The sequence below is a fragment of the Bombina bombina genome, chromosome 5 (assembly GCF_027579735.1).
Source record: "Bombina bombina isolate aBomBom1 chromosome 5, aBomBom1.pri, whole genome shotgun sequence".
Taxonomy (NCBI): Eukaryota; Metazoa; Chordata; class Amphibia; order Anura; family Bombinatoridae; genus Bombina; species Bombina bombina.
The window spans coordinates 435,935,039-435,948,295 of NC_069503.1; the positions used below are offsets into that span (position 1 = coordinate 435,935,039).

The following is a 13,257-nucleotide window of genomic DNA, read 5'->3' on the forward strand; positions in this document are numbered from 1 at the left end:
TGTAGTGTTTGCATTTGTAGCCCTCACACGAAGGGACTAAAAACAAGGCTAAAGTTCTGCTCACTGATAACACTTTACGCTTTTAACTACCAATCACCTGCTCTCAGGAGTGGTCATGTGAAATTAATGCAAGAGTTACAAGAATGTGTGTAATTTTTGTGGGCAAAAACTTTAAGGAACATTATATACAATAGAATTACATAATAAAAATATAATGCAATAGCACTTACTCTGAATTTCAGCTAAACAGTAGATTTTTTTTCTGACAAATTCCTCCGCACACACACACACACACACTTGCTGGCCCTCTGTATCATGTGACAGCCATCATCCAATCACTAACTAGTATACATGTATACTGTGAACTTGTGCACATGCTCAGTAGTAGCTGGTATCTCAGAAAGTGTGCATATAAAAGAGACTGCAAAATTTGATCATGGAAGTAAACTGGAAAGTCTCTTAAAACTGCATGCTCTTTCTGAATCATGAAAGTTAATTTTGACTTTAGTGTCCCTTTAAAAGACCCCTCTAGATGGGAGAAAAACAAACCTTAACTGTATCTGGCCCAGTGCCACTTAATATTCTTAGGAAATATACTATTATTTGTGTGTTTAATAGTCATAAATGTATATGTGCCCTTAGAGGCTTCATCATGTATTAGGGAGTTGTCCATCAATAAATCAGTGCATTTAATTTTTGAACAAGAAACTCACTTTAAAGTAATTCTTGATAGACTTATTAGAGGTAGGGGCTTTAAAATCACATGGGAGGCAACTTATGAAATTGGGGAGGCAATGTTACCTTTTGCCTCTTGTACAATAAGATGTGTAGACTCATTCATCTTGAGCTGTCCTGTGTACTGTCCACCATGGATGGATGTCAAGCGCTGCACTTCCTTTCTGTCTAGGCTGCTTAACCCAGTCACGCAGATAGTACAACCCCGAAATATAGGACACAAATATTCCTCTAAATTAATATCCAAGTACGTAATTATCCTTCAACATGAAAAAAAATGAAGAGTTATGCCTCATATCACTTTAACAGACAAGTATTTTTAAGAGCACTTATAGGTAATGGATTTTTATTTGCCATTTTTCTACAAAAGTATATTGGCAGTTAAATATATTACAATCACACTAAGTGTATTTAAGTTGCTCCTAACTCTAAAATGTTAACAGATTTGTATAAAATTGGCCCCTGTGTAGGCCTGAACCACCATTATATAATTAAACTAGTCCACAGTACATGAATGTAACCTGGATAGCATGATCATATATACTTTCTTTGAACAGAAGATAAAGAAGATACCACATCAAAAAATAAAATGTATGCTTACCTGAAAAATGTCTTTCTTTACGGGCATGAAGAGTACACGCTTTCCAAATACTAGTGGGATATTCAAGTCCTGGCCAGCAGGAGGAGGCAAAGAGCACCCCAGCAAAGCTGTTAAGTGTCACTTCCCTTACCTATAATCCCCAGTCATTCGGCCGAAAGAAAATGGAAAAGGTAGATAACACAAGGGTATAGAGGTGCCTGAAGTTAAAATAAAAAAATTAGCAGTCTTAAATTAAATAAAGGCGGGTCGTGGATGCTCCATGCTGGGAAAGAAATTTATCAGGTAAGCATACATTTTGTTTTATTTCCTATGGCATGGAAAGTCCACAATTTCCAATTACTAGTGGGAACCAATACCCAAGCTAGAGGACACAAATAAAAGGGAGGGAGAACAAGTCAGGCGAACCTAAACTGAAGGCACCATCGCTTGAAGAACTTTTCTCCCAAAGGAAGCCTCAGCTGACGAAAAGTATCAAATTTGTAGAATTCGGAAAAAGTATGCAATGAAGACCAAGTGGCCGCCTTGCAGATTTGCTCCACAGATGCTTCATTTTTGAAAGCCGAGGAAGAAGAGACAGCCCTAGTGGAATGAGCCGTAATTCTCTCAGGAGGCAGTTGTCCAGCTGACTCATACGTTAATCGGATAACACTTCTTAACCAAGGAGAAAGTGTAGTAGAAGTGGCCTTCTGACCCTTACGCTTACCAGCGAAAACCACGAACAGGGCAGAAGACTGCCAAAAATCTTTAGTAGCTTGAAGGTAAAATTTTAGCGCACGCACAACATTCAGGTTGTGTAACAGACGTTCCTTCTGAGAAGAAAGATTCGGACAAAAAGAAGGAACAACAATTTCCTGATTGATGTTGGGATCCGACACTACCTTAGGAAGAAATCCCAGCTTAGTACGAAGGACCGCCTTATCCACATGAAAAATAAGGTAAGGAGAATCACACTGCAAAGCCGAAAGCTCAGAATCTCTACGAGCAGAGGAAATAGCAAGAAGAAACAAAACGTTCCAAGATAACAATTTAATATCAACAGAATGCATCGGCTCAAATGGCGCCTGCTGCAAAACTTTAAGAACAAGATTAAGACTCCAAGAAGAGAATCTATAATTGTTCCTTTGAAACAAGGGAACGCTTTTCTAGATTCACTTTAAACAAGTGGAAACGTAGAATAGACAACAACATCTCGGTATAAGACCTTACTAGTTGAAAAGATGGCGCCTGAATCAAGATGTCGTCCAGGTAAGGTGCGACTGCTATTCCCTGAGATCTGACCACCGCCATAAGGGCCCCTAGAACCTTTGTAAAGATTCGAGGAGTCGTAGCAAGGTCAAAGGGAAGAGCAACAAATTGGAAGTTTTTGTCTAGAAATGCAAACCGCAGTAATTGGTGATGAAGATACGCGTCCTTCAGGTCTATGGTAGTCATGAACTGACCCTCCTGAACCAGGGGTAGAGTGGAACGAATAGTTTCCATTTTGAAGGACGGAACTTTGAGAAGAGACATTTGAGGTCCAATATGGGTCAAAAAGTTCCCTCTTTTTGGGAACCATGAAAAGGTTTGAATAGAATTGCTAACCCTGTTCCCCTACTGGAACTAGAACAATCACTCCCAGGGAAGATAGGTCCTTTACACAGTTTAAGAAGGCCTCTCTCTTCACCTGGTTTGTAAATAACCTTGACAGGATGAATCTGCCCCTGGGGGGGCAAGACTTGAACCCTATTCCTGTATCCCTGGGATACTACTTCAACAGCCCAAGGATCTGTGACATCACGGATCAAAGCTTCTTGAAAGAAAGAAAGTCTGCCCCTAACTGTTCCCTTATTGGATCGGCAGCAACCCCTTCATGCCAACTTAATTTTAAAGGAAGGCTTCTTAGATTGTTTCCCTTTATTCCAAGATAGACCGGATCTCCACGAAGTCCTGGATTGTTCCGGTTTGAAAGAGGAAGACTTTAGTCCCTTGAAGTTACGAATGGAACGAAAATTAGAATTCTGTCGACCCTTAGGTCTACCCTTCTTGTCTTGAGAAAGGAAAGAGCCCCCAAATTGGAGGGGAAAGCTGAGGCATGGCACTGGCAACATTATTCTGAGAGCTATAAGTCCCAGAAAGGGAATCCTTGTCTCTAGATGACAAAGTCTTATTTAAACATGTGGAACAAAGTTGCACAGGAGGGACAACTTGTGCTTCCAAACAATATAAACACTTATCCAAATTAACCCACAAATTAGATTCAGTGTTCCTAATGGATCCCAATAGTAATCTCAAAAATAAGGGATGTACTGTACCTTTAAGAAAATAAACTTTGAAAATAAAAAAATGTTGAACTAGGTCTTTAAATAAGATAATTTAGGTAAAATAAACTAATAGATATAATAAATATAAGCAACCCCTTCCTCAGCTCTGCTGAGGACCTACCGCACTGGACCAGCAGAAAAGTCCCACTAGCAAAGGAAGAAGAAACGCTACAATCCGCTCGGCTCTGAACACAGCTACCAGCTGCTTCCCAGTTTAGAGTCGAATAGCGGAAGCGCAAAGTCCGGTCACATGACGGCAACGGACTTAAAATTTTTATAAACTGCACCACAGTATAGTAAAGGCGCGTAAAAACAGAAAAGCTTGGCAATCTAATTATTAATAATAGACTCCTTGTATTCACTTATAGATTGGAGGGGCAAGACTTGTGATCCATTGTAATAAAGATTAACCCCTTAATGCCAGCCTTAACAAATAGTAGCTTTGTCAGAAACAGAGTTAGCAGATGCAGTGCCCTAGCAGAACTGCCTTACTGATACTTTAAAATAAGGAGATAAACATGTCCCATAAATTTCCACAAAGGGATTAACCCCCAAGTGCAGACCTTCAATACCTAGAAGGCAAGAGCACTTACCTGTGGATCTCGCTGTCAGGCAGGAACAGTTTCTTAGGTGTGACAGATACTATCATCTCTGTCAGGGACCTGTAGAAAGAGAAAAGGACCACCTTGTTGCCTTCTAACTGCTTAAGAGATTGACATGGACACAGCATAGACACAATCCTTGCTTGCAGGGAAAAGTACCCATTAAATTATTAAATATCTTCAGACACCATCTTCGCACATCCTCCCTTGAGGGATATTTCTATAGCCAGGGATCCTGAACATCTCGTACCCAAGCCTGAATGAAGAAAGAAAGTCTGCTCCCTACCAGATCCGGTCCCGGATCGGGGGCAAACCCTTCATGCTGACTTGGAATCAGCGGCGGGTTTCTTGGATTGTTTAACCTTGTTCAAAGAGTTGTTGGTTTTCCAAGTTGACTTGGATTGCGAATAGTTTCCTCCCTGTTTAGAGGAGGATGAGAAAGAATTTCCCTTGAAATTTCGAAAGGAACGAAAATGACCTTGTCGTCCCTTCTGCTTATTTATTTTGTCTTGAGGAAGGAAGGAAATGACCCTTGCCTCCCGTGATGTCAGAGATAATTCCCTTCAATTCAGGTCCAAACAAGGTCTTTCCCCAGTAGGGAATTGCCAAGAGCTTAGATTTGGAAGATACATCCGCAGACCAAGGTTTCAACCATAAGGCTCTGCGGGCTAGAATAGAAAAACCTGAACTTTTAGCTGCCAATTTAGTAATTTACAGGGAAGCATCTGTTATGAAAGTTTGCTGATTTCAGAACTTTAATCCGATCCTGGATTTCTGCTAAGGAAGTCTCAGTCTTAAGAGATTCCGCAAGAGCATCAAACCAATAAGCTGCCGCACTGGTGACAGTAACAATGCATGCAGCAGGTTGTAACAGCAAACCCTGATGAACATAGATCTTTTTCAGTAAACCCTCCAACTTCGTGTCCATGGGAAACTTGAAAGCACAATTATCCTCAATAGGAATAGTAGTTTGTTTGGCCAAGGTGGAAATAGACCCCTCCACCTTAGGAACCGTTTGCCAAGTTTCCTTGACAGAATCTGCAATTGGGAAAATTTTCTTGAAAATAGGAGAAGGAGAGAAGGGAATACCAGGTCTCTCCCATTCCTTAGAAATAATCTTCGAAGTTCGCTTGGGAACTGGAAAAACCTCTGAAGGGAACAGGAGGTTCCACATTGGCATCCAAACACATTGCGCAAGTAACATTTTCTAAGTCCATACTATAAAAAAGAGGCCAGAAAATGAAACAAACAAAAATGTTGCCTCTAAATTTATACTGGCCCTTTAAACAATACTGGCCCTTTAAATTTACAACTCAAAACTCTCTTACTATATGAGAGAAAGAGTAATGTAAAAAGAAGTATTAATATTAGCATAATACTGTGCCTTTAATTAGTAACAGAAGTTATTGTACTGTGTAAAACAAAATAACACTGTGCCTTTAAGAAGTAAATGTAGCCGTCTTTTTTACTGTGCTGAGCAGAAAAAACGATTTACATGTGAGAAGCTTTTTGTTTAAAAAATAAAAACCTTTTTGCCCCACATTCAGACACCACTCCGCCTCAAAAGCTAAGCTGAGGCGCCTACCTGCCGTCCAGCCTCCAGACCTCTTTCAGCAATGTGTCCGGTCAGACTGCAGGGCGCTAGCAACCGCTTGCTTTTTTAACCATGCGGTTTAAGCGCAATGCCCAAAGAGCTGTAGTACTATTCAGACACCTCTCCGCGCAGTAGAAAAGTCCTATGCAAACCGGAACTAGTGTGAAAACAAACTGTGCAGCGTCTAGAGAGGTCTAAGCGCGCAAATAGAAGCCCCGCCCATCATGGGCGTCAATCTGTATACAGCCCTTACCAGGAAATGTTATAAACAAAAAAATGACCGATAAGGCCCTTTTGCTTTAGCCCAGTGCCTGTACTTATGCTGCCACCATAGCAAAACCCCTTCCATACTCGAAGAGACTCTATTCCCAGGAAATAAAGTAATAAACTTACAAGTGCAGAGTCTACTCTGAGTCTAAACGAAATGTGCCCCAGAATCACAAGAAACTGCACTTACCTTAACGCTGTCTGACAGCAAGACAGCACCAACAGGTTTAGTAGGTCCTCTCCCTCCCATAGCCCTGTGGAAACAGATAGGACCTGAGTTAGAAATCGCTTAGGTCATCATGAGAAGGGCAGCATAACAACTTGGGAGGCGCAGTGAGAATTATGTCCCACCAGTTCCCATTGCTTTAAAGCGACCAAATGCTCTACTGTAGAAACTGATAAGGACTACGGCTACACCCCAGACAAAACAGCACACTCTGGCACTGTCTTAAAAATAAAAAAACTCTTGATTGAAGAATCAAAAACTAACACCTCACTTTGCCAGCTCCTATCACTAACGTAGGCAAAGAGAATGACTGGGGTGGGAGGGAAGGGAGGAGCTATATATATAGCTCTGCTGCGGTGCTCTTTGCCTCCTCCTGCTGACCAGGAGGCGTAATCCCACAAGTAAGGATGAAATCCGTGGACTCATCGTGTCTTTAAAAAGAAAAAGCTAATCTAATGCTAAACTACCAATAGCCCTAAATAAATCAGCTATTTTACATTATAAATAAACCAAGTCATGTAAAACTCCACACCCACCAAATCGCACAAAATAAAAACTAACACTAATAAACCTAAACTACCCATTGCCCCTAAAGGGGCATTTGTATGGGCATTGTCCTTAAAAGGGCATTTCAGCTCTTTTTCACTGCCCTTAAAAGGGCATTAAGCTCTTTTGCAATTTGGCCAAAAAAAAACCTCATCTAAAAAAACAAAACCCCATAAAAAATGTTTAAAAAAAACCTAACACTAAAGCCCCAAATAGGTACTCACAGTTTTAGAAGTCCGGCGGAGAAGGTCTTCTTCCAGACGGGTCCATCATCTTCATCCACAGTGAAGGCGGTGCGGAGGTCAAGAGAGGTCTTTTCAGAAGTTGAGATCCTTGGAGGCAGTCATCGGCGGCGGTCCTCAGCAAAGGCGTGGAAGTTCCATTTCATGCGATCGTCCGCCGCACACTGAAGATTGAATTCAAGGTACCCCATATTTATTGAGGTACCTTAAATTCCTATTGGCTGAAATTTTCAAAATTAGCCAATAGGATGAGAGCTACTGAAATCCTATTGGCTGATTTGAACAGCCAATAGGATTTCAGTAGCTCTAATCCTATTGGCTGTTTTGCAAAATTCAGCCAATAGGAATGCAAGGTACCCCAAAATTGATTGCGGTAACTTGCATTCAATATTTAGTATACCACTGACATCGGATGAGGAGGAGCCTCCATGCTGCCGAGGACCAGGACCACTGCCGAGGACTGCCGCCACAGAGGACCAACCCCGAAGATCCCCACATCTGAGAAGACCGATCCAGACCTCCGCGCCGCCTTCACTGTGGATGAAGATGATAGACCCGCCTGGAAGAAGATCTTCTCCACTGGACTTTTGAAACCGTGAATACCTATTTGGGGCTTTAGTGCTAGGGGTTTTTTTTTGGGGGGGGGTTTTGGCGGGGGTTTATTTTTTTTTTTTTTTTTAAGGGTAGGATTTTTTGGGGGCAAATTGCAAAAGAGTTGAATGCCCTTTTAAGGGCAATGCCCATACAAATGCCCCTTTAGGGGCAATGGGTAGTTTAGGTTTATTAGATAAATTAGAATTTACGTGGACCGGACACACCGTTGGAGAAAGTAATTTATCAGGTAAGCATAAATTCTGTTTTCTCCAACATTGGTGTGTCCGGTCCACGGCGTCATCCATTACTTGTGGGAACCAATACCAAAGCTTTAGGACACGGATGAAGGGAGGGAGCAAATCAGGTTACCTAAACAGAAGGCACCACGGCTTGCAAAACCTTTCTCTCAAAAACAGCCTCCGAAAGAAGCAAAAATATCAAATTTGTAGAATTTGGCAAAAGTGTGCAGAGAAGACCAAGTCGCTGCCTTACATATCTGGTCAACAGAAGCCTCGTTCTTATAGGCCCATGTGGAAGCCACAGCCCTAGTAGAGTGAGCTGTGATACGGTCAGGAGGCTGCCGTCCGGCAGTCTCATAAGCCAAGCGGATAATGCTTTTCAGCCAGAAAGAGAGAGAGGTAGCAGTAGCTTTTTGACTTTTCCTCTTACCAGAGTAAACTACAAACAAGGATGAGGTTTGTCTAAAATCTTTTGTTGCTTCTAAATAGAACTTTAAAGCACGAACAACATCTAAATTGTGTAATAAACGTTCCTTCTTTGAAACTGGATTCGGACACAAAGAAGGAACAACTATTTCCTGGTTGATGTTCTCGTTGGAAACAACTTTTGGAAGAAAACAAGGTTGTTTTGCGTACTAAGCCTGATCTGAATGGAACACCAGATAGGGTGGATCACACTGCAAAGCAGATAATTCAGAAACTCTTCTAGCAGAAGAAATAGCAACCAAAAACAGAACTTTCCAAGATAATAACTTAATATCTATGGAATGTAAAGGTTCAAACGGAACCCCTTGAAGAACTGAAAGAACTAAATTTAGACTCCAAGGAGGAGTCATGGGTCTGTAAACAGGCTTGATTCTAACCAAAGCCTGAACAAAAGCTTGTACATCTGGCAAAGCTGCCAGTCGTTTGTGCAACAAGACGGATAATGCAGAAATCTGTCCTTTTAGAGAACTAGCTGACAATCCTTTATCCAAACCTTCTTGGAGAAAGGAGAGAATCTTTGGAATTTTAATCTTACTCCAGGAGAATCCTTTGGATTCACACCAACAGATATATTTTTTCCATATTTTATGGTAAATCCTTCTAGTCACAGGTTTTCTGGCTTGGACCAGAGTATCAATCACAGAATTTGAAAACCCACGCTTGGATAAAATCAAGCGTTCAATTTCCAAGCAGTCAGCTGCAGAGAAACTAAATTGGGATGTTCGAATGGACCTTGTACTAGAAGGTCCTGTCTCAAAGGTAGCTTCCATGGTGGAGCTGATGACATATTCACCAGGTCTGCATACCAAGTCCTGCGTGGCCACGCAGGAGCTATCAGAATTACCGAGGCCTTCTCCTGTTTGATCCTGGCTATGAGCCTGGGGAGGAGAGGAAACGGTGGAAACACATATGCTAGGTTGAACGACCAAGGCGCCACTAATGCATCCACTAGAGTCGCCTTGGGATCCCTGGATCTGGACCCGTAGCAAGGAATCTTGAAGTTCTGACGGGACGCCATTAGATCCATGTCTGGAATGCCCCATAATTGGGTTAACTGAGCAAAGACCTCCGGATGGAGTTCCCACTCCCCCGGATGGAAAGTCTGACTCCTCAAATAGTCCGCCTCCCAGTTGTCTACTCCTGGGATGTGAATAGCAGATAGATGGCAGGAGTGATTCTCTGCCCATTGGATTATCTTGGTTACTTCCTTCATCGCTAGGGAACTCTTTGTTCCCGCCTGATGATTGATGTACGCAACAGTCATTATGTTGTCCGACTGAAATCTTATGAACCTGGCTTCCGCTAGCTGAGGCCAAGCCAGGAGCGCATTGAATATAGCTCTTAGTTCCAAAATGTTTATCGGGAGAAGCGACTCTTCCCGCGACCATAGGCCCTGAGCTTTCAGAGAGTCCCAGACCGCGCCCCACCCCAAGAGGCTGGCGTCGGTCGTGACGATGACCCACTCCGGTCTGCGGAAACTCATTCCCTGAGACAGGTGATCCTGGGTTAACCACCAGAGAAGTGAGTCCCTGGTTACCTGGTCTACTTGAATTTGGGGAGACAAGTCTGTATAGTCCCCATTCCACTGATTGAGCATGCACAGCTGTAATGGTCTTAGATGAATTCGAGCAAAAGGAACCACATCCATTGCTGCGACCATTAGTCCTATTACTTCCATGCATTAAGCTATGGAGGGTTGAGGAATAGAGTGAAGAACTCGACAAGCTTTTAGAAGTTTTGTCTTTCTGACGTCTGTGAGAAAGATCTTCATTTCCACAGAATCTATTATTGTTCCCAGAAAAGGAACCCTTGTGGACGGTGACAGTGAACTTTTTTCTATGTTCACTTTCCACCCGTGAGATCTGAGAAAAGCCAACACAATGTCTGTATGAGCCCTCGCTTTGGAAAGACGACGCTTGGATTAGGATGTCGTCTAGATAAGGTGCTACAGCGATGCCCCTCGGTCTTAGGACCGCTAGAAGGGACCCTAGCACCTTTGTGAAAATTCTGGGAACGGTGGCTAAACCGAATGGAAGAGCCACAAACTGGTAATGTTTGTCCAGAAAGGCGAACCTCAGGAACTGATGATGAGATTTGTGGATTGGGATATGCAGATACGCATCCTTCAGATCCACGGTAGTCAAAAATTGACCCTGCTGGATTGTTGGTAAGATTGTCCGAATGGTTTCCATCTTGAAGGATGGAACTCTGAGGAACTTGTTTAATATCTTTAAATCCAGAATTGGCCTGAAAGTTCCCTCTTTTTTGGGAACCACAAACAGGTTTGAGTAAAACCCTAGACCTTGTTCTCCGGAGGGGACTGGGTTTATCACTCCCATCTTTGATAGGTCTCTTACACAATGTAAGAATGCCTGTTTCTTTATCTGGTCTGAAGATAAGCGAGACAGGTGGAACCTTCCCTTTGAAAGAAGTCCCTAGAATTCTAACAGGTATCCCTTGGAAACTATCTCTAGTGCCCAGGGATCCAGAACATCTCTTGACCAAGCCTGAGCGAAGAGAGATAGTCTGCCCCCTACCAGATCCGGTCCCGGATCGGGGGCTACCCCTTCATGCTGTCTTGGTAGCAGCAGCAGGTTTCTTGGTTTGTTTACCCTTGTTCCAGCCTTGCATGGGCTTCCAAGCGGGTTTGGGCTGGGCCGCGTTACCTTCTTGTCTAGCGGCAGTGGAGTTATTAGCCGGTCCGTTCCTGAAATTGCGAAAGGAACGAAAATTAGACTTGTTCTTAGCCTTAAAAGGCCTATCCTGTGGGAGGGCATGGCCCTTACCCCCAGTGATGTCTGAAATAATTTCCTTCAATTCCGGCCCAAAAAGGGTCTTACCCTTGAAAGGAATATTCAGTAACTTAGTCTTGGACGACACGTCTGCCGACCAGGATTTTAGCCAAAGCGCCCTCCGCGCTACTATAGCAAAACCTGAGTTTTTCGCCGCCAATTTCGTTATTTGAAAGGCGGCATCCAATATAAAGGAATTAGCTAACTTTAATGCGTGAATTCTGTCCATGACTTCTTCATAGGAAGTCTCTTTCTGGAGCGACCTTTCTAGTTCTTCGAACCAAAAGGACGCCGCTGAAGTGACAGTAATAACACACGTAGCTGGTTGAAGGATGAACCCTTGCTGAACAAAAATCTTTTTAAGCAATCCTTCCAATTTTTTATCCATAGGATCTTTGAAGGCGCAGCTGTCCTCTATAGGAATAGTTGTGCGCTTCGCTAGTGTTGAAACAGCTCCCTCAACCTTCGGGACCGTTTGCCATGCGTCCCTTCTAGGGTCTACTATGGGAAACATTTTCTTAAATATAGGAGGTGGGGCAAAGGGTACACCTGGCTTCTCCCACTCCTTTTCCACTATGTTCGCTACCCTCTTAGGTATTGGAAAAGCGTCGTCGTGCACTGGGACCTCTAAAAATTTGTCCAATTTGCACAACTTCTCTGGTACTACCATGGAATCACAGTCATCCAGAGTAGCTAATACCTCCTTAAGCAAAGCGCGGAGATGTTCTAGCTTAAACTTAAATGCCACTAGATCAGGTTCTGCCTGTTGAGAAATTTTTCCCGAGTCTGAAATTTCACCCTCAGACAGCCCTTCCCTCACAGCCAATTCCGATTGATGTGAGGGTAAAATAGATAAGGCATCGTCAGCGTCTGATTGTTCATCCTTTTTATCTGTATTTAAAACTGAACAATCACGCTTTCTCTGAAAAACTGGCAGTTTGGATAAAAGATTTGCTATAGAATTATCCACTACTGCTGATAATTGTTGCATAGAAATAAGCACTGGCGCGCTAGGTGTCGCCTGCGCGGGCAAAGCTGGTGTAGACACAGAAGGAGAGGATGTAGAGCTATCCCCACTACCTTCATTAGATAAATCATCTTGGGCAACATTATGAAAAATAACAGAGCTGTCCTGATTTTGTTTGGACGCTATGGCGCAATTATCACAAACACTCAAAGGGGGAACCACATTTGTCTCTATACACACAGAACATAGGTTATCTGATGGAACAGACATGTTAAACAGATTTAGGCAGGCAAACAATGCAATAAAAACGATTTTAAACAAAAACGTTACTGTCTCTTTAAATAATAAAATGACACATTTATTTCTGAATGTTCAAAAAACTATGAAGGCAAGTATTGCACAGCAAATATGGAGACTCTAGCTCTTAAAACAAGCAAACCGGAGCTAATTGTTGGATTTAACCGTTTTTACACACCACAATCCCAGCTACAGCCTTGCTGCAGCTTTTTACCTTCCTTAGGGGTCACCATTCACAGAAAAAAGCCTTTTGGAGTCACTTTCTGAACCACAGGACCCTCTCACATGAATCTGCATGCACTGCCTTGAAATTCAACTGCACAGCTGAAATGCCAAAATGAGGCTTCCTCCCTCAGCACACTAGAGTGAAGGGGCCTTCCTGACTAGATTTAGGTGTCTAAAACAAGCCATATCAATAAAAAACGTTCCCAAGTGTATGTGAGCTTATAAAATATTTCAAATGGTATAATATTGTAATAAAAACCAATCGATTTAGCCCCTAACAGTGTCTACCAGCATAAAAAACAAAAAGGGGAAGCCTGTTATCTTTTTTGCTGAGGTGAAAGAAAAATGGCTTACCGTTTCCCCTGAGGGGAAAAATGACTGTCATCTAGCATTAGCCTGTGTTGTTAGAAGGAGACTAGTCATACCTGAAGCAGATGAGTCTGCAAACTGTTACCCCCAACTGAAGTTCTCTTGTTTCAACAGTCCTGCGTGGTAACAGTAATGGATTTTAGTTACTTATGCTAAAATCATAGCCCTCTTAAAC

General features: G+C 42.5%; 1 protein-coding gene across 1 annotated transcript in view; it reads right to left on the reverse strand.

Moving 5' to 3' along the window:
- TOPBP1 (DNA topoisomerase II binding protein 1) overlaps positions 1-13,257 on the reverse strand; it is an 872,354-nt gene that overhangs the window by 839,482 nt on the left and 19,615 nt on the right. Inside the window, exon 6 of the mRNA XM_053715750.1 lies at positions 802-995. Within this exon, the coding sequence (XP_053571725.1) occupies positions 802-995 (194 nt within the window). The remainder of the gene's footprint in view (positions 1-801; positions 996-13,257) is intronic.